Source organism: Coptis chinensis, chromosome 8 (genome assembly GCF_015680905.1).
Source record: "Coptis chinensis isolate HL-2020 chromosome 8, ASM1568090v1, whole genome shotgun sequence".
Classification (NCBI taxonomy): Eukaryota; Viridiplantae; Streptophyta; class Magnoliopsida; order Ranunculales; family Ranunculaceae; genus Coptis; species Coptis chinensis.
The window spans coordinates 28,521,814-28,545,442 of NC_141463.1; the positions used below are offsets into that span (position 1 = coordinate 28,521,814).

A 23,629-nucleotide genomic window follows, 5' to 3' on the forward strand; every position below is an offset into this window, starting at 1 on the left:
TAAAACCATAATGACCAAATAAAGGGTTCTTCTACCCGCCCCAACTTAAACAACAGTTTGAACAAGAGTCCTCTTGTTATATCTCAAGCCCGCTTCGATATATAGAGCCAGAAGCTCAAAAAGAAAAAAAAATGAGGATAAAGAAGACGCAATAAAGTAGTTCCATTAAGCTCACATTGGGCACTTAAAAGGGTTTATTAACAATGTTAGTGTGTTAAAGTGTGTACTAGGGGAGCTTTTGGAGGACTGCATTTTATTTTCATTTATGTTGGTTTGGTATTTGGTATATATTCTTGCTTGGGCTGAAGAACAACAAAAAGGGGGACTTTTTTGTTTACTTGCTTTCTACTCAAAGAAGGCCTTCTAACTTTCTAAGTGACTCTTTCCCCATGAAAAACTATTATCATCTTGGGTGTATTCTCGAGTGAATGATATAAAGTTGTTGTTCACATCTTTTATCCATAAGAAACTTTCTGCTCAATAGTGACGATGTTCTGAAATTCAGTTCCATGATGCTTCACCGAAAAAAATAAGGTTCCATGATGCTTCTGTAACTTTAGGTGCTCGTAGTTAATTATCTCTTCAATATAAAAGAGATCATTCGTGCCAACTGGTCATCTTCGGAGCTAAGAAAATGATCGAGTTCATCAAATTTAAGTTACATCCTCCTAAACAAATGAAAACTACCACTTGCAATCCATCATATGCACGGGGAAAATATGTGTGCTACTGTTTCATGACGTTCTTATGTAGCTCTTCGTTTTAATTTAGCCATTTAGATCTGTTTGAATGGATCATCCAGTGAGCATTTGAGCACCATTTTGCTTTTTAAAAAATTTCACATTTTGAAAGATGCAATTGGGCAACATATTATTCCAGTAAATAAGAAAGAGGATTGCTAGCGTCCTGCCCATTTTTGAGGGTAGGACCATCTTTCCTTTCTAAAAGTAGAATTTAAAGTCAAGCAGATTTTACTCTATATCATTAATTTCCTCTTTATATAGTAGAAGTAAAATGAGATAGAGAAGTAAAATCATTTGTATATATATACATAGAAAAATAATGATAGAGAGTAAAATATGTTGACTTTAGTTCTATTTTGTTGACTTTAGCTCTACTTTATTAACTTTAACACTACTTTTAAAGGGATAGAGAGCCAAAATGACTTGTTAACCTTTTTTCTGAGTTTTCTCACACAATCTGAAAATATCCCAAAAACCAACTTTAAACTTCACTACTTCTCCTCCACACCACACAGACCTTTAGAAACATAACCTCATCTTTCTCATTGAAATTATAAACTTTATTTTGCTCCTGCTCACCAGTCACTACAAAATCAATATCAAGAATCAAATTCAACACACCGTTTTTTTTGGCAACCAAACCTCAATATTCCATCACAATATTCCACAGACATATAGAAAATTGTTTAGTGAACATTGAAGTAGATTTTGTTGACATTGATAAAGGATACTATCATTGGAAAAGAAGAAAACACTGTTAAAAATGGGGCAACCAATCTAAATCTCAAAAGGCAATAGCCTTTATGTTCATAAATAAACAAATAGTGCAAAGTAATTAAAGATGGTTGGACAAATTAAACCTCTCAATTTCCAAGTTTTCTCATTAGGTGATATAGGGGTGGAAACTGGAAAGTGGATAAAGAGAAGGTTGGAGAAGAAGACTAGTGAAAGTTCGTTTTATTCCCTTTGTCTTTATCAAATTTACCCTTGGCAGTAGTTTTTAGTTACTTAAAAAACCAACATTTTGGTCTAAATTCATTCCGGTGTTCAGTTTTTTCTTTTTGGTATTTAGCTGGGTAGGATGGTCCTACCCCCAAAATGGGCAGGACGCTAGCATTTCTCAACAAGAAATTTCAAGTTCAACGTTCAAACAGTAGGCTTAAAGCCTTTTTACATATACACAAGCCATAACTAGCCAGACTCAAACCTGATAATTGAGATTACTTCTCTGCTTGGATATGAATAGAGCAGAGAGAACCAACACAACTGGACTCACTAATCTCAGCTTACATACCACTGTATCTCTGATACACAATACTCTCGGTAGGAGTAATATGATACAACTGAGTCAAAAATTTTGTACGTGGGAACAAGTCTGAGTTGTAACCCACCTGCGGGGGTGATGTCCACATTTCCACCCAAAATCACTGTATCACCAAAAAACCTGAAAAAGGAATTTCCTGTGCCAAAATCCAATCTCTGGACCTTTTAGAAGAAAAGATGCCCTTAATGTCTGTGGAAATGCTTTCTCCCCCACTAAAATAAGCCTCTCCTTTATCCCTATAACTCTTTTCAAGAATCCTCAGCACATATTACCCCAACGGCAGCCATGGCATAAAATGCTCTATAAGGAGCCAATGCTAAGCCAGATAAATAACGATAGAACCCATCAAGCATGTAGACAATGCTCAGTCCAACTTGCTGGCCTTGAATGTGTAGAAAGGGGAATGATATAAAATTATATTCGGGTTTTGAACCACAAAGACCATGGAGAACGACACCTACGCAAAGAGCTGAGTCCAAGAACCATGGAAAACTCTGACCCACTCCGATTCTCTATAAAAACAAAATCCAGGTATTATACAGGCTTGCAACATATAAAGATGTTCAGATCAAGTCAAAATCACTTCATTTGGAAAATTTATCCCTACTCTCTCAAACAAATTTGATTAAATAATCAAGTGTCTGAAATCCTCTGATTGGACATTTGTATCACCGGAAAAACAAGTCTGAACTTTTACTAGACTCCGTATTTAAAAAAAAAAAAAAAAAAAAAGAGCTAAAAAGCATACAACGTAAAACCTAACATAATGTATGTACATCAATTGGCATGCTAAACACACATGACCTTTTCCCTTTGGACATGGTGGAGGAATGATCAAGGCAAGGTCCATACAGACCACCTTCACTGTACGTCCGAAGTGTTCAAAATGCTTAAGCTTAGTTGTGTGGGGTCAGTAAATTAACTTCATATATACGGAGATATTTTCTATGTAAGAGTGTATACATAGTTGAGGCTCACCGAAACTTGAACATTTTAATGTTGGTCAATTTACGTTGAAGACTGTTGCATCCTAGGCAAGAAATGTTAGAATCATCAGCACCAGGGGAAGAATTTGCCTTTAGGTTGTTAGAAAATGTCATTCACATTGGTGGGTGACGGTTTGCAGTGACGGCAAGATAACATAATTACGGTGTAATGACTAGGTACCTTGTCCACCGTGATGAAGTGAACACACGATTTCCATTTACAAAGGTTACATACTTCGACATCTCTTGGAAAGGTTCAATGTCCTTTAAAAGAGTTCTGTCATAAAGATACTAATGGTGCTCTAATTCCATTTCCCAAATTTACTTTGGATGTAGTAGTCCTTCGCCCAAACTAAAAATGGTCTTTTGACTTTGTCCAAACTTAAAGGTAACCTCTTTTCCATTCAATTTTCCAAGAGTAACACAACAACTTAAGATGGCTAGGTATAATGAAAACCTACCTGAAACCAAGCCACAAAAGATGGAACAAACATGAGAACCGCAAGAAGGTGCAACATAAGCAGACCATGCCTGTGATTGAAGGTTTTGATTTGGGTGTCACCATAGCTTCTTGTCGAGTTTGGGTTATTGGGAGACTTCTCCTCTAGAGGAAGAAGTGGATCAAAACCACTGTTAGGTTTGAAATTCGACTTCCCAAGAGCAACCTTAGTTTTGGAATCAAACTCCCTTTTTCGTGCATGACTGCGAAACGAAGCCGCCAAGAAACTGTTACAGAATAACCAGAAGCAACTCTTAGGCTCAACATCCAACAGGATTACTTTTAACAAATTTTTTATAACTTGGTACATTTAACAAATTCAGAGTTATGCAATGGAAGTTAATGGCATCAGTTAGACATCTAAGAAAAGGTAGACGGATATAGTGATCCTCAGAACATACAAACTTTGATCAGAATAAGTTTACTAGAGTTCTAGTTTTGTCTTCAGTGATAGAAAATATATATATATATATATATATATATATATATATATCGGGCTGGCTATGTCGACATACAGAAATATATTTATTTGACTGAATGGTTAAATTATTCAGTCAATTATATGAGAGGAACGTAACATCAAATATAAGTGGCTCATTGATGTGATAGTAAGTGGATGATGCATCCAGGAGTCACATTTAGCTAAAAGGAAACATATATAACTAGTGCTTGGACAACCATCACATTGATCAATCGGATGAAGCAAGGTGTTAAAAAGAAAATTGAAATTTGAAAATTATTACGTACAAATAAAATAAGAAAACAACCTGCAGAGAGCAGTGTGAGAATGTAACGCATGAGACAGGAGCAGAATTAGCAGACCCAGCGCCGGATGAACAAAGCAGAACAAGATAACTGAAACCAATGCTATAGTAACAGTCAGATTGCCTCTAATTATCCTCAGTACCTGTTTCACATACGGATCACAGCTTCAAGAACAAATGATTGGCATCAGTTGACTGAACAACCCAAACTTCTCTTGTTTGCTGTGGTGAACCCCAAATTTTCAACTTAAGATGTACAATATGTGCAACTTTATGCATGTTGGATGAGAATTACCTTGAGTGAAAAGAAATTGGAGAAAAGATTGACAAACTGACTGAAAAAAGTAGGTCGGACATTTTCTTCCCAAACTTGCCACCTGCAAAATACCAGACATTTTTCAGTTGATAAAAAGAATGAGATATTCGAAATTTTCTATCTGTAATATTGATTTTAGATAATTAAGGACTTCAGTCGAAGATCCAACATCCCAATAGAACTTGGTTGATTTCCATTTTTGCCATTTACTAAGCTGTGGTTATCAAGAAAACTATCCTATAAGTAAAGAGCTTGTAGTAAGCTGTAAGCTTCAAAGTGTTTGCCGAAGGTTTTGCTAGATTGTCTTGTGCAAGCAAAGTCTATGGTTTTGGTAAATACCCTGGTTCAAATTCACTCGTTTAATTAAATCCTTGAGCAGATTTCTTTGTTGAAGATTACCCCATTGATAGTTCACATTAACATCTAGATTAAATCATCAGAAAACCTATAATGTTTAGAGAATCATTATATTACGATGAGGAGTGTAGGAAGTTTTGCTGCTGCTGCCTAGCTATTTTGGTGTTGCATCTCCCCAAGGTGTTCATGATTTTGCTCGGATACATTACCCCTGACGCTATGATTGGTGTTAATTATTGATTCTTGTACCCAACTCAGTATGTGTTCTTGTTGATCAAGCTCTTCCATTGTTTGTTGCACCCAATTCTCAAGCTACCTCTAGATGAGGAGCATTTGTTCTTGGAGCTGTCGTGGCGTATGTGCCTGGAGCCTTTTGGGGCTACCAACACCTTCAAGCCCAGAGCCTTTCATTTTGTTTGTTGATGTTGTTGCGGGTGCTTGTTTGAAGATGATGCTTGCGGCTGGAGCTTGGATTTAATATTATCTTAGTATTTGTGATTAGGCGTAAGGGGAGGGGAGATGATGTCTGTATTTTGTTGTTTTACTCATTGTAGTTTCAATTTGTATATTTCAGCTTGAGGGGGAGTGTTGGAGAAGTAGTATACTAGAATATGTGTTGTCGGTAGCACTAGTAGTATGTCCAGGGGCGGCGCTATACGTAACGTCGAAACAGGGCCTCAACCATAAAAAGCAAAAAAACAAAAAAAAAATTGTCAAAGTAACCACACAAGCCAAAAAAAAAAAAAAAAAAATTTGTTAATGTAATACAAAAGAAATCATAAACCGAGACATATACTTTTTTGTTAAAGTGTTGCTGCAAAATAAGAAAGACTATTGTTTGTCAAAAAAAAAAAAAAATAGGAAAGAAGTCAGATAAAGAATGGAAAATTCAAAAACAGTAGCTATCCTCAAGCTTGAACACCCTCTCTTTTCTTTGAAAAATCTGATAGCATTTTCTCATCTCTCTGGTCCTTATTTAAATCAATGCCCTCAAACATAATCTTGGATGTCCGATATTGATTGCCAAAGGCAGTACCAAAGCCAAGTCCTACACCACAACCTCCACCTATGCCAAGACCCAAGAAACTCAAGGACACACCTCCAAAACTCCATCCGATTCCAAAACCGTTGTATGAAATTGTTGGAAAGAAAAAAAAAAATAGAGAAGGAGACGGATTTTTTTATTTTATTTTATTTTTTTTAGTTGCCATGTTGTAGCCGTTGTCTACATTAATTGATTGGAGAATTAAAGTTTTATTTTGGAAACATAACTTAATTAGTTAGAAGGTAAATATTTAATTCCAATTTTAATGGAGAGAATATAAGAATTAAGAGAATAATCTATGTGAAATTTTCAGATTAATTAGATTTGTTAGATTAGTTTTGGATTTTCACATACGTGTCAACACTTAATAGGTGAGTTTGGGGCCCTCAAGATTTGGGGCCCTGCGGTCACACACCGCACATGCTCAGCTGCCCCTGAGTATGTCTACTCTCCTTATATTATGAGAGTCGGCCCGGCGGCCCCTATGTAAGAAATAACTTTGCTTATTCAATGTATTTAAGAAGTTCTACTATAATTATTTGGCTTTTGACAACAGAAACTTCTTCAGTCACTCAGCTTATATAACTAAAGTGAGAAACACTAACCGTATTTTGATAAAAGCGTGCACATTCGCAGTGAAGTAGATGATCAATTGGGAGGTCAAGATCAGAATGGTCAAAGACCCATTTGCAAATGCATAGCAAATTATGGAGACAATAAAGAAGCTGCTTAGTGGAGGAAACGATTCTGATATTAGCAGGGAGGATACCAATGAAACCACAATGGGCAATATAGCTAGGAGCAAGAAAGCCAGTGGCATTCTCAGATTTAACTCCACAGCAGCCAAAAGAGATGGCAGAGGCAGATCAAGTTCCCATGCGCGTGCTTGTCGCATCAGAGCGAAAAAGATAATGGCTATGGAGAAACCAACTATCTGCACATATCAACAAATGAAACAAAGCAACTTAACAAAAACTGAGAGTACTAACTTCCAGTACGAGTACATGAACTGTAAGTAACTAAGTATGCACATGATCGAAATAACTAGTATTCTATCACCATGAAAAGTAGTAGTAATTACTAGTACGCGAATATCTGAGCACATGCACTCTTTTTATGTATACATTTACATTTGGACGTATAAGAAGTTATTATCTCCACGCAAAATATGTAACAATGCCTTATGTGAGATTATGGCCAATGTGTATCGTCAAGCATGTGTGCAATTTTGATGGAGTTGGTGGGAATCTTAATTTGTGGGTTGTGAGCTAGAAAGGGGGATTGCTTCTCGTGCACTATGCCTCAATGTGGCCAATTTTTCAAACATATTTCACAGGTAAGGAAAATTTTCAAATCATTTGATACCACATTAGATTCACATATGAAAAATGGTGTATAATATTCACAAGTTTGGTGCAGCAGAAATGTACAAGTAGGGGATTAACTAGTGTCAATACATGTATCAAGTAATACCGAATCAAGATTTTAAATTACCTCTGAACAGTATAAAAGCAAAAATCTGCCAGCAGCAGTAGTGACAGAAACGCCAGCACCAATCGTGAATGAGCAATGTGGATCTAACTGCATAAGGATGAAAAACAATAATAAAATAAAAGTGACTCCAACAGATCTGGGGGAAAAAAAGGACTTCACTTCTTACCAGTAACAAAACTGTAGTCATGTCAGACTCTTGAGTTGAATCCCAAAAAGCTGGTGATGAATCCACTGAAATAGTCTCAGAATAGAGATTAGGAATTACATGCAGACCTGAAGTAGAATCCCAAGCAATAGCTACTGGAGGAAAACAGCGCAATCTGCACAGCCCTGCAATATTAAGAAAGACCGGTCACCAATAGAAGATAGTTACTTGAAAACAAAACAAAAAAGTTCAAAGGAATCTATCAGAAACATGACACAACTTTGCAATACTATGAAAGACCAACAACTCAATTTATCACATAACCTTGAAGATTGTCGACTATTTACCTTGAAGATTGTCACCTAATTTGCCTGCTCAAAATAATGTAGAATACACTTTAAATGCTTAATTTGCATTCCAACCAACTAGGTTTTTGAGTATCATGCAAAATTATCACAACTAATATCAGTACTCCTTGTCCAATGGATAAAGAGAAAAATACCGGACTAGGTGCAACTGAGATAGTTAAAAAACGGAAACCGCGCATATCCTCAGGGCCTAACTGAAGTACTGCAGAAGGAGGTGGTTGTTCTGTTTGGCTCCCTGGCTCAATCTGATAAATAAACAGCACAAATACATAAATCGGCATAACATCCCGATACAATTTTGAATTTTCGTATAATTATCGGGGTTAGAGAACTACAGATTTTAATGGAACCAGCTATTGTTTCTAGGAATGGTAGCACTTTCTTTCATCACTACTATACCAATGAAACAGTAAAAGAAGACTCCTCAAGTGAAGAAACAATTGCAGAAATTGTCGTCACAAATATTTATATCCAAAGAGCATCTGTTCCTTGCAAGATAGTAAGAATATACTTGAAGATTCCAAAGTTCAATACCTGTATTGGAGCTGGTCCTGCAGGAATCTCAACCATCTTTGATGTCACCTCCACTACTCCTTTACTTGGACTTGTGTCTGAGGCCATTTTGCTCTTTTCAGGCCAAAGATGAAGCCTGACCCCAGAACATGGAGCAAGGTTTGTAACAAATGCAAAGTAGTTTTTTCCATCTGATCCCTAGGCACAGAATTCATATTGTGAACAACATAATAGTTGAGAAAGAACACAATGGAACAGAAACAATTTAGAGCCTATAGGACCAGACATTCAGTTAATGAGTAAGATTCAAATAATATTTGCGTCAACATGTAATTTGAACTTTGGATGAATGGACAATATATGAAGCATGGGCATGAACACGCAATTCCTAATACCAAATGCATCTAAGATTAACAATAAAATCAACGTAGAAAGAAAAATGAACCAAAAGAAAATCCTAAGAAACTAAAAAAGTTAAAAAGGTATTAGTGGAGCTAACCAGTTTTAGGATGTCTAACCACCGCCGTCTCCCGTCCATTGCTAGAACAGTGACAGTGGGTCCCTGTATATAGAGATCCCTCTCAAGACCATCGTCATTCCAATGAACAGATTGTGGGCATGGGGAAAAATCATGTGTGCAAGTTCCTGCAAACATGACAATGCATTTATTTATATGAACATTTTCAATTCATAAAAGTAATTATTATGCCAGCCATACAATTAAAAGAAAAACGAAAAGGTAAGAAATAAAATATTCATTTGAATTAGATAACGATTGAAAGTTATATCTTCTATAGAATTACATACAGCACACACTTCCCCACGAAGGAAAACCTAGATAAAATAAATTTTTGAGGTTGAACTCGGAATTATCCATATGCCACTGGTACCATCACTAACCAAACATAACTATTATCTATATGAGCAGTGTTACTGGATGCATAGTTCGGAATGCCACAGTCATTCAAGAGAAGCTAGTTTTTAAGAATATAAGTGCCTTTGAAATCTAACAAACGAGTTTTAACTCGCAAGTCACAACTATGAAACTCCAACACCTAAACGAAAGGAAAATCAAATCACCAGCCCAGGGACTACATGTCAAGTTGTCAATTTCTCCATAAGCTTGAACTGATGTAGAGGGGCAAATTCTATGAATATGAGAGGAGCTGGGGGGAGAGAACATAGGTGGGACACACCTAGAAATTGGGGTGGAATAATCTCAACAAGTCAACAATACATACAGTATAAAGAAGTAACAAAAAGACAAGTATTGCCTCATGGATGTCAGTATGTCACCTGCTTTTCATGAATACTACAGCCAGTATCCTGGACATTATTGGAAAAAGTGACTCAAGAATATAAATGCAATAATACTTTCAAGCGATCAGAATGTGCTATGCCTGTTGAGTGATTGAAAGTGTAATTATCATTCCCCGGAAGAGCTTTATTCTTTTTTTCCACAATTAAAGTCTAGCAAAAGGCGGCCTGAGATGTTAAATCCCTGATCTTTCCCTGTAATCATCACTGCCGTTTCTAGCCTGTGTTATCTAGATGCTTACGACATTAGATGACTCCATGAGCTCGCCAGGGTAATGCACCATATCCTAACACGTGGATCCTTTGTCTCAGCACCTCAGTTGCGAGACGAAAAACCTTTTATTACTGAGAGTTGCCGCTGTCTCCCCACGTGAACATCTAAAAATATTATTACCGAGGGCACAGAATTTTTTAGACTTTTTTATTATATAAATCCAATTTATTCTTATACATAGATGTTTGAGAGAAGACTGAAACTAATTAAGGTCGTATATTCTTTTCTCTCTTCTTCTCTTATTTAACATCTAAAGTATAATTTGACTTTAATATTAACTTTAATTTAAAAGAAAATGGTTTCTCAAAGAAAAACAGGAAGTGATGAAAATGACAAGAGAAGGACGACAACAGGTGACTACAGACAGTACCAGTAGCACTTTTTCCATCCTCAAGTGGAATTTGGATGGAACCAATTGATGATTTCACCTCCCTCATCCAATTAAAGCTTGGTGGCATTTCACTGTGAAGCATTTTAGTGAATACAGTAAGCCTTTTTTGTGTGCTGGGAAACGGTTGACCAATTTTTGGGTCTATTAAGCTCAAAAGAGTGTGTGAAATCTGCATAGAAGAACAGAGTAATTCACAAGTGGCTACAGGATAGATAATAATAGAACAACAGCTTTAATAAGAAAGCTTACTTGTACAACTACTTGATTACACCATAGTATAGTCTGGTGTTCTGTTGACAACCATGCACTCCTCATGCCAGTGGTGCCTATCATGAATCGATGGGAGGATGGCACAATTCCATCAAGAGTTTCCAACTTTGACTGAACCTAGGTGCAAGAATTCCCAAGAGTTGACATTTACCATTGAAAATGTGATTCATATAGCAGCATCAAATAACAGAAATACAGACAATCACCTACAAGTCCTTTAATATATATATATGGGGAGGGATAGAGCCACTCCATCGACTTACAAATTGAATTAAGACCCGATTTTTTGTGGATATGATCTTCTCACAATGGATAGCATGCCCACAAAATTTTATCCTATTTGGATATGTCTAACCTTGCAAAAACTAGTGTTCAATTTGAACATTTATGTAACGGTCCAGAATTTTCCGATTTCATAATAACATTTGATTAGGTTAGACATATTTGAATGAGCCGAAATTTGGTGAGCACGTTATTCATGGTGGGGAGATCATATCTACAAAATATCATCCCTTAATTCAACTGGTAGGATGAGATATGGCCTTGTACGTTTTGGGTGTGGCTCGGGAGTGGTTCTAATGAGAGTGACTCTATCCCTCCCCATATATATATAATAGGAAGTTTGCAACAACAAAAGAAAAATAAAAACCTTCGAATAAACTTTAACATAAGCTACATATAGAAAATGCCTAATGGGCTCATGCATCATGTCAAGATTTTCACTTTAAGAAAAATGGAACAACTTGAAATGGAACATAGGCTTGTATAGTTGTACCTATGCATGAGAACAATACCCACGATAAGGTATAAAGCATTGAATGCCCAACAACTATCAGGATTAGTTTTGGAAAGGACTCCAGATGTCATAGATGGAACAACAACTAAAATGAGCCAAAGAAGGATGATATATATCCAAAGTTCAGAAGAGAACTTTTGTGGCTGTAACCAAGACAGAAACGGTGAATTCATGAATACGTCAATTTTTAAGTGGATGACAATACAAAGTAGCGATGAGCATTAAACAGTTAAACAAAGCACTCCGAGTGCATCATGTGAGTGACGGCTAGGAAGATATTTGGGAGAAATGGTCACAGAAATGATCACAAACGCACATTTACACACAAAAGAAGGAAACGAAGTAACAAATTTAGTAATTAAAATGCTCCATTCAATCATAATTAGATGGCTCAAAATGGAAAGGTAAAGATTCTTTTTTATCTTTTTTCTTTCTTTTCTTGTTTTTTCTCTCTTTTTTATTGGATTGGTAAAGAATATATAACACGTTAAAAATATGGAAGACATTCAATCTGATAAGTGAGATACTTTTTATCAAAAAGTATTTCAAGTCCATGTGAACACATGCATTATTTGTCAGATTTCTGTTGAAGAATTTGAAGCAACAATTCTTCTTCTTTTTCAATAATCAGTAGAACTTGTCCAAATCTTAGCCCATTAAACTCCCTCTCCCAGATTATGCTTTATAATCAGACTCTCTGATACCTTGTGACAAAAGAAACAACTCATTTTGACAAATACCAGTGGCAGGCATACACAACATGCTTCCTTATTCTTTATGCTATAAATATGGAACTGACTGGATGTTACTGCTTGCATGTCGGAAAATATTATCATTAGAGCCCTGTAGGTTAAGAGCTAACAAAATACCTGATAATCAAGAATGTTGCCCGAAATGGAGACAACAATAACATGAGATAATGTGGGCTCAGACACTTGACAGCCTGTATGAGTGAGTTCGACCTCATATCCTTTTCTCCACTTCTGATTTACAAGATGATAATAATGACCCAAGGGACCTGGAAGAATCAACTCAATCCCACCCAATAATTCACAATAAGATAATGTATAAGATCTTAAAACCACAGTAAAGTTGATGCAAACATGAGAGAGATTACTGGTGCGGGCTTGAAAGAGTGAGGACAGTTTCAACCACTCCCTTCCTTAAATGTGGGTGGACAATTGCAGCTCTGGCTACAAAACCACCCATAGAATGACCAACCAAGACTACGCTTCTCGGTAAGCTTCCAAAAGGTTCGGCACCTTCCTTTGACCGCATATCACGTGACTCTTTGTATAGATCCAAAATCTGTGAGTATGATAATAATATAAGTTTTTTTTTTCTTTTTCTGAAACCCAAGATAATAATATAAGTAATATCATGTATAAGGACAGAACAGAAAGTTTCTAAAATTAAATAGAGAACATATTCAATGGGATAACAATTTATGTATGGGTCAAACATCAAATTTTGATCACACACAATAGGTAAACCATGAGCAAACGTCTCTAATCCTTCATAAACTAATCTTTCCAACCAATTCAAAATTAAAAAACACCACAAATTTATAACACAAGTTGTATGCAAAACTTCTCGTACTACAGTAAAATAGCACTCGAATCCCAAAAGTAGATTTTTGAAATCAGAATTCAACCCTGGCAAAACTGATTACAGTAAAAATATCCCACCATTTTAAAATATAGATGAATCTTTTTGCAGGAATTTGTGCATATTACACCTGAAACCAACTTTAGTCAAAATTGTATAACTGCAGGAACGAACAATACACAGTTAAAACTTGTGCATCCAGAAATTTATTTCCTCAAATCCTTCACCCAATTTTGGCCAAATGGTCTGACGCCTAGTGTTTTCAGGATTCTGTCCTCTTGCCTTAAAGTGCGACCCTCTCTTTCCCTCTATCTTTATTTATGTCGTAAATGACAGATGTTTTAGGATTTTAAATTGGAGAGGGTTACAATTCAGCAACATCCATTTGCAGGTTGAAGATTTGTGCCCGTTCTCCTAAGTAGTGACGTTTGGAATGTCACACTTCTCATAAGTCTTCTTTCCTATTCCAAGACGAGTAAAGCTTCTTCGGAATTGACCTACTTAAGCCCATCTACGTCTATCACATGCAAACTTTCATGAGAATGCCCCCTTTTTTAACTAGTTTGACTATCTTTTCTGTTTTTTTTTTTATCGGTAGAGTATAGATTATATATATATATATATTGAAAGGAAATAGGATGAAACATCCTATAGTACAAGCTACAAATGTAACTGAAAAAAAAAACATAGTTTGGCTATCTCAACAGTACTCACAATATTTACAACTTTAAGAGAAGGTAAAACTTTTTTGTTGACTGCAGAATTCTTGTATAGCAAATAACTGAAGCCTATTACTCACTATATCAAAAAACTTTGGATTTTGTCATTTCACCTTTTATAAATCTGGCTAAACACGGGTTCCTAGAGCTACACAAGCTGTGGAATCCAGACCATCCCCCATTATTCTCTTTCTAAAGGAATAATCTTTAGAAGGCAATACCACAACTAAGGATTGAAACAAAAAAAAAAGATAATAATGAAATAATCTTTAGAAGGCGACCCCGATACCACAACTAAGGATTGAAACAGGAAAAAGATAATAATGAAATAATAAAAAGTCAACAGGTCCTGGAGGTTTACAGAAAACTAGTCACTAACATAAATGTTTCTCATTCAGTGACCTCAGTATCTTTAAATGAAAAAAGCATCATGCCTGAGGGACGAGGTTAGGCCTAGCGAGATCTTTTTATTCTATATGATTATCTCACATTCCTCCTTATTTGCATTTTTTTTTATCACTAAGTGATCCATTAACCAGAACGAAAAGTAAAAAACCTAAAATCAATACAAAAGTCTGAAGGAATCTAAACATTCTTAAGGGTAATTAGATTCTATTCACAGTTAATATAGCATGATTAATATTTTATACTCTAAAAAAGTGTGGGAGGGGGATGTGATATTATCTCTTCTAAACAAGAAGTAACATAATTTTAGATTTCCCTAGAGACTAGTGGAAAGCACTTCACGAACAACAATGAGATAAAGCAACATTTCCCAATACGAATAAGCAATGCAAAGTAATACCCGATGGATAGCATATACAACATATTCAGTATGTTCTTCAACTATCTGACCGTCCATGGCAGAATGTTCCTCTTCAAAGTCAACAGCAAACCAATCCTGTCTGTGTGAGTACTGATTGGGTATAACCCCCGCTCCGTAATAAGCTCCAGAGGACCACCTTGATATGCCCTATCAGATTATGCTGCTATGGAACGTACCTAGAGAAATATATGAAACAAATGTACAAACACAATACGATATAAATTTGAAAAAAAAATAAAAAAAATGTAAATTGATATGAAAAGGAGGCTTGCCTGTTTGTAGCTACCACCACCATTACCCGGAATAAAAAGAAGAGGGGCACCACTAAGCTTCTTAATATGTTCATTAAAATCAATCTTTCTCCATCCTTCATGGTACTTGTACAGATTATATTTAGGAGGAGAAGAAAAATTAGCTGGAGTTGAAATTGGTATATAGGTTGGGTACATATATGTCATTACACATTCATTGGCAACAGGTTTTAATAAACCGTACAATCCAGTGAGACCAATACAGAGTTAAAGTAATAAGTATAGCTACTCTACACTTAGCTCGGAATCCTTGCATTTTAGTAGAATTACAAAAATTTGTAGATGGAAAAGAAATATGGAATGAGATTGGATTGGACAGATTAGCAGCAATGACAATTATTCATGGTGATAATCGTAGACTGTGAACTCGTGATATAAGAGGGATCCATCTTCTGTGTAGTGCAACAGGTAATAGCAATTGTCACAAAAGTAACAGGGATTTTCCTGAGCCCACTTATCATCAACTGTTACCTTGGAAGCTCGATAGACCTTACAAACAGAGCATTTTCGGAAACGGTTTTTATGTTGAAACGTAAGTACCGGATAGGCTGCCCGGTTCTGCACATCCTCAGGGTGAATCAATCTCATGTCTCTAATCACAAGAATATGCTTGCAATCTCCCTGATGGCAATACAAATACCCAGCGCCAACTCGAAACCACAAGTCACAAAATCGAATCTTATGCATGTCAACAGCTTTGAACTGAGGTAAGTGGGGAGTGGTCGCGTGACCTAACAATGCCCTTTGCTTCTGCTGCAATTCACCCGATAGTATGCACTCCCATTTCTCACACGCCTCGTCCTTAGATTTCCTAAGCCACTCAAATATCGGATCACTATAATCTATAGCAGAAGGATCTCTCTTATCATTACAAAAAACATCTTCTATAAGAAAATAACCGGAAGGGTCATGCTCCCCCGCTTTCTGCATCAAATGATCAGTCAAACAATATATCTGATCTCTCAACTCACTTAACATTTGACTACCAAGTACCAAAAACTCCTGAGTCTTTACCCATATTTTCGACATCTTATACACTTGAACACAAAGAATGACCTGAGGATAAGGAATAGGAATATGTTCACTTACATTGGACAGCTTTCTAATCTTCGTAGAAGACGATGTCATCTTCCCAACGTTCTCTACTAAAGGAACTGACACCTCATTCGAATGTAACTTCACTGCCACTCTATCTTCATCTTGTTTCTCCTTTATCTTAGCTACTTCCTCAATCTTTCCAACAAAACTAGGATTCTCTAGCTCCGCAGCACGTGTGTCCCTATCGAATTGTCTCCCCCTTTTTGTACCCTTGTTCTTTCTTTTCTCCTCAACTGTTGTTGTATCAATTTGTAATAATAATGCGTCTTTTGAAGCTATTTCGACTAGATCTTCTTCCGAGAGAATCTTGAGTTCATTGACTGAAATATCCTCGTCCTTTGTTTGGAGTTGTGAAAATAAATTTTGTAATTCTATGACGACTGAGGTTTCGAATTCGGATGTACGAGTTAGTGGACTCACAAGGTCAGGATGGTAAATTGGTCCTCCCCGTGGTACTTGATATTGAACCGCACCATCCTCCATCTCTTTATTTTTGTGGGAGAAACACACAGAATTTACAACGGCTGAAATATGCCGGTCTATACCATTATATATGACATGACATCAGAAATATGCCGGTCCCATTTCTCACACTCACTCAATACTCAACATGCTCTTAAACAAGTGTGAACTAACATCAATGCTCTAAAATTGATTGAATATACCAAAATCCTTACCCAGTCAGCAAGAATAGCTCCTTAGCTTGCTTCTCCACCAAATTTCGCTCACTCTAGCTTCTCCAAACTGTTACTGCCGAAATCCAACAACCCCCAATTCAATAAATTACAATCAATATATCTCCAATTCAATTAATTATATCAATACACCCCCAATTCACCGAAATTGAGTTTAAACTATTTGTTTGAAACGAAATTACTCACCTTTCGCGGAAATACGACGCAATTCCCATCAATTTTAGAATCCCCACTCTCGCGTTTAGTGTTGTCAAGGATTGGGTGTGAGGAATTGAGGTTTTAATCACCGAATTTTGGGTGAATTTGGGTTTCTCTCTCCTAGGGTTTAAGAGATTGGGAGAAATTGGAGGGATTGGTGCGATTTGTTTGGTTTTTGTCTTCACATGTTTAACTAATTAAGGCCCAAGCCCAAAATGTCAAAATTAGGCTTAAAGTCCTAATTCACTCCTAACCACTAACTCATTTTACGTCGCGTCGTAATTATTTTTCCGACCCATCCCGCTAATCTTTAATATCCTACATTCTATCTCTCACGGCTATAACGATACTCCACTTATGCATGTATAAGCGGTTAACTTCGTCACCCGACGACCTTGAAAACCGCTAACCGACATTTTTGGTCAAATTTTCAGATGTGAGTTACTTACCTAACGTGGCTTATGAGTCGAAGTTAAGTTTCATTAAGTTACGTACGTTTGAAATATAAAATGTGTGAAAGGTTAAATATGAAATTTATGAAAATACCCTTAGCGAGAATTTGAGTCTTTACAGTTTGCCTACTGGATTCACTTCTGTCGTCGTTTCTTTACAAGTAATGTTAAAATTTTAAATTACATGAATTAATTCATAATTTTTTTGTGTGTGCATGTAATTATATATATGAATACTTCTTTTCTTTATATTAGATTTTTTTGTGAGTGCATGATTATTTTTTTTTTTTGTGTGTTCAATCTAACTACTCTATATATCTGAGTACTTCTTTTGTATGTGTTCAATCTAACTACTCTATATTAAGTGTCCCTTTCAATTATAATTATGCCTTTTTTTATCTTTATTATAAGAAATCCCTATGGCCAAGGAGAAGAATAAACAGGTTCGTAAATCAAAGCTAAGATACAATCTTCTTCCACAAAGAGAGTTGGTTATAAATGATTCACGTGCTACCAGAATTTCAAATATTCGAAAAGTTCAGTCTATGCACAGAGAAGAAACCGTGAATAGGCAAAGAAACATCACTACTGATGTTGATTTTCAGAATATCAACAACAATTCAACAAATTTTAATTTGTCAGATTTTGATTTCATTGACAGCATTCCACTTCGCAAAAGTACTCACGATATTGGTAAGTATTAAATTAAACACGTTGAATATTTCGATTAATAACTTATATCCTTTTTCTTATCTTTTTTTTCTTTATATAGAACTATGGGACTTTGGTGAACCCAACAAAATTTGTTCTTTCTGTGGAGCTATACTCTGGAATGAAGAAAGGAACAACAAGAAACAAAAGGGACAACTTCCTACATTCTCCATTTGTTGTCAAGTGGGAAAGATACAACTTCCACTATTGAAAACATAAGATCATATAATTCGATCTTTGCTTTCACATCAATGGGTGGAAAAATAGACTATGCAATTAACAATGGTGGTGGTCCATATGTCTTCAGAATTCATGAACAAAATTACCATAAAATCGGATCGTTACTTCCAACAGGAGATAAAGCAAAGTTTGCGCAGCTTTATATATATGACACAGAGAACGAGGTGTCCAATAGGTTAAGTGCTCTGCCCAATCAAGCACTCGAACAAGCATTGGATGGTAGTATAGTTGAAGGATTGATAACAATGCTGAATGCGGAAAATGAAATTGCAAAGGCCTTCCGAATGGCACGAGATAGGTTCAATGAAGAGGACTACATACCTGTACGCATTAGACTTATTGGCACATGCTCAAAAGATGCAAGACAGTACAACCTGCCTACATCTACTGAAGTAGCATCACTGATGCTTGGAAATGGAGTTGAATTTCATCATCGAGATATAGTTGTTGAACACCAAGAAGAAGGCCTCGAACGAATTACTGAACATTATCCTAGCTTTATGGCAATGCAATATCCTATTTTATTTCCATACGGTGAGGACGGCTACACATTCGATATTTTGTATCGAGGAGAAGAAGAAATATCATAAAATCACCGCAACACAGTTAGCATGCGAGAATATTATGCCTTCAGACTTCAACATAGAGAAAATGAGGGCCAGACTTTAGTCAGAGGTGGTAAAGTAAAATTGCAATTTTTGGTCGATATATACACATGTGTAGAAGAAGAAAGACTTGATTGGTTCCGAAACAACCAGTCCACAATTAAAGCAGAACTATATAAAAATATAGTTGACTCGCACTTTTGGAGACACAGATGCAAGATTAGTCGGAAAGCGTTTAGTTTTGCCTTCTTCATTTACTAGTGGGCCACGGTACATGGTGCAGAATTATCAGGATGCCATTGCTATATGCAGATGGGAGGGACCTCCAGATCTATTCATCACATTCACTTGCAATATAAAGTGGAATGAAATTAAACTTGCAATGAAAAGAGTTGAAGGTCTAAAATCCGAATACTGTCATGAAGTTGTTGTTAGAGCATTTAAGATAAAAGTGGATCATATTATGAAGGGCCTCAAAGAAGAATAACACTTTGGCAAAGTTATGGCAGGTAATTTTAAATATTTTACATCTTAATTTTATTTGTGTGATGCCTAAACTATGTGACTCTTGGCTTGAAAACATCTTATTCCTTCTTTCCCCCCCCCCCCCCATAAATTATTCATTTTTATTTTATTTTATTTTCTGCTGGTTTTACTTTTATATAGGAAGAATTAGTCGGTTTACAATATAATGTCTAATGTCTCACTTAGAACCTTCAAGCCATGTGTAATAACTAATAAATAAGCCAAAAAAGGAATGATATTCCAACTGAAAAAGGACTTGAGGGACAAAAGGCAAACAAAGCCAATGGTTGCTCAGGGTTATGCAGAACTTTATATATTATACTCCTTTCTTAGACATAGCGGCTTTATAAAAACAAATTTGTAAATTTTCATGTGATATAGTGGTATCAAGCATTCATATTTATTTACTTTTAAATTTGAATTTTGCAGCAATCTATGTTATTGAATTCCAAAAACCCGAGATCTACCACACGCTCACATACTACTTTGGTTGCACCCTGATGACAAACCTTCTACACCAACTGACATTGATAAGATTATATCAGCTGAACTTCCAGACAAAAATGATGACCCGTTGTTATATGAAATTGTCTTAGACAACATGATTCATGGTCCATGTGGAGAGCTAGACAAGAATTCACCTTGCATGAACGAACAAAAATGTACTAGACTTTATCCAAAAGAATTCTGCGAAGAAACTACATTCGATGACAAGGGATTTGCAAAGTACATGAGAAGACCAGGCAGAACAGCTACAAAAAAACGGAAGAAGAAGACTTTCACCGTTGATAACAGATGGGTTGTTCCTTATAATCCAGCTCTTTCAAAGAAATATGGAGCACACATCAACGTGGAGTTTTGTAATAGAAGTCAAATGGTCAAGTATCTCTTCAAATACTTGAGCAAAGGTCAAGATAGATCCACTGTTGTTGTTGAGACTGATACCACTATCGAAAACACAGAAACCGAATAAACAATAATACAAGTTGGTATGTATCTGCACATGAAGCTTGCTGGAGATTATTTGGATACGATATCCATACGGTGTTTTATTATGACGATGGCAACACAAATGAAATCATCACCCGTGAAAGTGCAAAGAAAACCAAATTTACAGAGTGGATGCGCTATAACCAATTACATGAAGATGGTAGACACCTGAGGTATGTTGATTTCCCATTAAAATTTGTTTGGGTTGATTCTTTTAAATGTTGGCAATTAAGACAGAAAGGAGTAAAAATCGGAAGGATCTTTTATGCACATCCGACGTCAGGCGAACGGTTTTATTTGCGAATGGTATTAAATGTTCAAAAAGGTGCAACCTCATATAAAGATCTCAGAACTATCAACGGCAAAGTGTATGAGGATTTCAAATCAACATGTGTTGCACTTGGACTGTTGCAAAATGACGACGAATGGAACGATGCAATCGTTGAAGCAAGTCAATGGGCTGGTAGTGCTTCCTTAAGGCAGTTATTTGCAACACTATTAGTTTTCTGTGAGGTGAGTGAACCTTTGGTTCTATGGAACAAACATTGGGAGTTGTTTACAGACGACATACTGGACAAAGAAAGAACTCGAGCAAATGACGATGATCTGATTTTAACACCTGGAGAGCTTAGAAACCATGCGCTGACTGAGATTGACAGATTACTTAAACAAGTAAACCGTCAACTGAAGGATTTTAAGATACCGTTCAAAGATATGAGGTCAGAACCTAGAGACCCGGATAGACTCATCACGGAAGAACAACAATATAGTCTGCTTTGAAATGCACCAACAATTTCATGAAATGCAAAACCGCTCAGATCATGACCGAGGACTATATATGATGAAATTATAAATGCAGTCAATACAAACTCTTATTTTGTCTATGGAGGAGGAGGAACGGCAAGACATTCCTCTACAATACCATCTTGAACCAACTGCGGCCACAAGGGAAAATAGACATTGCGATTTGCTTCTTTCAGAATAGCGACTCTACTTTTTCGGGTGGAAAGACAACAAGATTCAAGATTTAAAATCCCAATAGAAATTGATGAGTACTCAACCCGCAATATAAGTCAAAACACCATGTTGGCGGACTTATTCAACGAGTGATCTTATAGTATGGGATGAAGCTCCTATGACCCACGGCATGATTTTGAGGCGATGAGAAGCGGGGACGCTAAAAGATCTAATGGGCAAAGAAAATGAAAACAAGATCTTTGGAGGTAAAATTATTCTGCTAGGGGGAGATTTCAGGCAGATTTTACCTGTCATTCCAAGAGGTACAAGGGAATTAATAATTTCTTCATCGATAAACAGATCACATATTTGGCACCATTGCAAAGTCTTCAAGCTAACTAGAAACATGCGCTTAGAGAGTGTGGATTCTTCATTGGCGTCAGATTTCAGCAAGTGGGTATTAGACCTCGGAGAAGGAAACTTACCTGCCATTTCCATATTCAAAGGTAAAGAAAAAAATTGGATCCAAATTCCTAATGATCTTCTTATTCCCCCTGGCTATGACATCATAAGTGATATCGTGTCAAGTATTTACAAAGATTTACCATCAAAATACATGGATGACAACTACTTCAGAGATAGATGCATTCTATCACCTACAAACGAGTCTGTAGATGATATCAACTCCCACATCCTGTCTTCTTTCGAAGGACAAATGCGTGAGTACTTCAGCGCCGATTCAATAAGCTCCATATCTAAAAATATTGAAGAACAGTATGTAGTATACCCAGTTGAATTTCTTAACACAATTAAAGGATCTGGTCTTCTAAACCACAAGCTGGAGTTGAAACTTGGCACGCCAATCATGCTCATTAGAAACATAAACCAAAGCCTTGGTCTTTGTAATGGAACGAGACTTATTGTTATCAAACTAGCTCCAAAGGTCATCAGAGCAAAAATTATAACAGGGAGCAACATTGGCGGGGAAACTGATATACCAAGGATAGAGACAACTTATAAGTGCACGAATTGGCCTTTTAGTTTGAAGAGAATACAGTTTCCAATAAAGATTTGTTTCACAATGACAATAAATAAAAGTCAAGGACAAACATTGAAGCATGTGGGGGTATACTTGCCTAAGCCAGTTTTCAGTCATCGACAACTATATGTTGCAGTATCACGAACAACTACACGATCAAGACTGAAATTCCTAATCAAGAAAAATAGTGAAGAACCAGAAGGATACACTCAAAACATTGTCTACAAAGAAGCATTCAACAATTTACAATGAGGTAAAAAAAAATATTAGTTCAATCTCAAATTTTCATTTTTTAACCATTATAAAGTTTAATTACTTATTAACTAATTAATTTTTTATTCTATTGCGGTGTAGAGGACCAGCAGCTACTATGGAGACATTATTCACATTTGCCTTTTTTTTTTTTAATTCTCTTTTGTTCTTTATTGGAATATACGAACCCATTTTCTATATATATATATATATATGCCAAGTGTTTGAAATCACTACATTTTACTACTTCATTGGACATACCTTTGTTTTCATTTTATATTTATTTTTTAGTTAATTATATTAAATTTGAAAAGATAATCTCCTACTTATCCGTTCTCGGTCGATCTACTTGCAGCATTTAGACATGACAAGTCATTATATTTTGATAAAGCAAGTCACCAAGTCAGTTAGGAATTTGAAGCTCGAGTAAGAATTGATAGAATTTTGGGACCACTATCACGGTTGGAAATGAGACATTGTTAAGTAAGGATATGATCCTCATCGACCTAAAAAGTAAAGTACCACACTTATTCAATGTCTCTTTTATCACTTTAATATTTATATCCATTATTTTTTTCATTCATACAGGGTGACCAAATCAATGCGTCTATACCTATGGAGATCTATCCACAGTTTAAGGAAAAAGTTCAAGATGGTTCGATTGGTACATTTGGAAAAATTCACTTTGTTAAAAGCGTTAGGTCTTCTTGTCCAAGTGAACAATAAAAAACAAGATAACATTTGAGAAGTATACAACCATGAGGAATATTTCGGATGAAACATCAATTCCACGACAACTAT

At 36.1% G+C, this 23,629-nt stretch overlaps 3 protein-coding genes and 1 pseudogene across 6 annotated transcripts; 2 read left to right on the forward strand and 2 right to left on the reverse strand.

The window, feature by feature from the left end:
• Nucleotides 1-1,765: 1,765 nt before the first annotated feature.
• On the reverse strand, nucleotides 1,766-15,337 carry LOC147480934 (uncharacterized; annotated as a pseudogene). The gene is made up of 17 exons (XR_015205451.1): nucleotides 15,028-15,337; nucleotides 14,735-14,931; nucleotides 12,720-12,910; nucleotides 12,472-12,676; nucleotides 10,786-10,923; nucleotides 10,516-10,705; nucleotides 9,054-9,199; nucleotides 8,576-8,752; nucleotides 8,076-8,286; nucleotides 8,021-8,044; nucleotides 7,695-7,858; nucleotides 7,529-7,615; nucleotides 6,640-6,968; nucleotides 4,612-4,693; nucleotides 4,320-4,459; nucleotides 3,515-3,779; nucleotides 1,766-2,579 (listed from the first exon to the last, which is right to left on the reverse strand). The product of XR_015205451.1 is annotated as an uncharacterized LOC147480934 (transcript).
• A 12-nt stretch (nucleotides 15,338-15,349) lies between these two features.
• LOC147480935 (snRNA-activating protein complex subunit-like) lies at nucleotides 15,350-17,236 on the reverse strand. Of its 3 annotated transcripts, XM_086581040.1 has the most exons (3): nucleotides 17,046-17,236; nucleotides 16,156-16,908; nucleotides 15,350-15,990 (listed from the first exon to the last, which is right to left on the reverse strand). In XM_086581040.1, the coding sequence occupies exons 2-3, from the start codon at nucleotides 16,645-16,647 to the stop codon at nucleotides 15,403-15,405; spliced, it is 1,080 nt and encodes a 359-aa protein (XP_086437166.1). In that variant the 5' UTR covers nucleotides 16,648-16,908; nucleotides 17,046-17,236; the 3' UTR covers nucleotides 15,350-15,402. The 3 variants fall into 3 exon arrangements, with proteins under 3 accessions (XP_086437166.1, XP_086437164.1, XP_086437165.1); XM_086581038.1 differs by having other exon boundaries at nucleotides 15,350-16,908; XM_086581039.1 differs by having other exon boundaries at nucleotides 15,350-16,914.
• A 1,235-nt stretch (nucleotides 17,237-18,471) lies between these two features.
• Nucleotides 18,472-19,050, forward strand: LOC147480936 (uncharacterized). The gene has a single exon (XM_086578787.1). The coding sequence runs from the start codon at nucleotides 18,472-18,474 to the stop codon at nucleotides 19,048-19,050; it is 579 nt and encodes a 192-aa protein (XP_086434913.1).
• A 2,893-nt stretch (nucleotides 19,051-21,943) lies between these two features.
• Nucleotides 21,944-22,828, forward strand: LOC147480937 (uncharacterized). Its single transcript, XM_086578788.1, has one exon. The coding sequence runs from the start codon at nucleotides 21,944-21,946 to the stop codon at nucleotides 22,826-22,828; it is 885 nt and encodes a 294-aa protein (XP_086434914.1).
• The last annotated feature ends 801 nt before the right edge of the window (nucleotides 22,829-23,629 follow it).

Coding starts and splice junctions, on each gene's coding strand:
- LOC147480936 (XM_086578787.1), top strand. CDS start 18,472: ATGGGTGGAAAAATAGACTATGCAATTAACAATGGTGGTGGTCCATAT.
- LOC147480937 (XM_086578788.1), top strand. CDS start 21,944: ATGCGCTTAGAGAGTGTGGATTCTTCATTGGCGTCAGATTTCAGCAAG.
- LOC147480935 (XM_086581038.1), bottom strand. CDS start 16,647: ATGGAGGATGGTGCGGTTCAATATCAAGTACCACGGGGAGGACCAATT.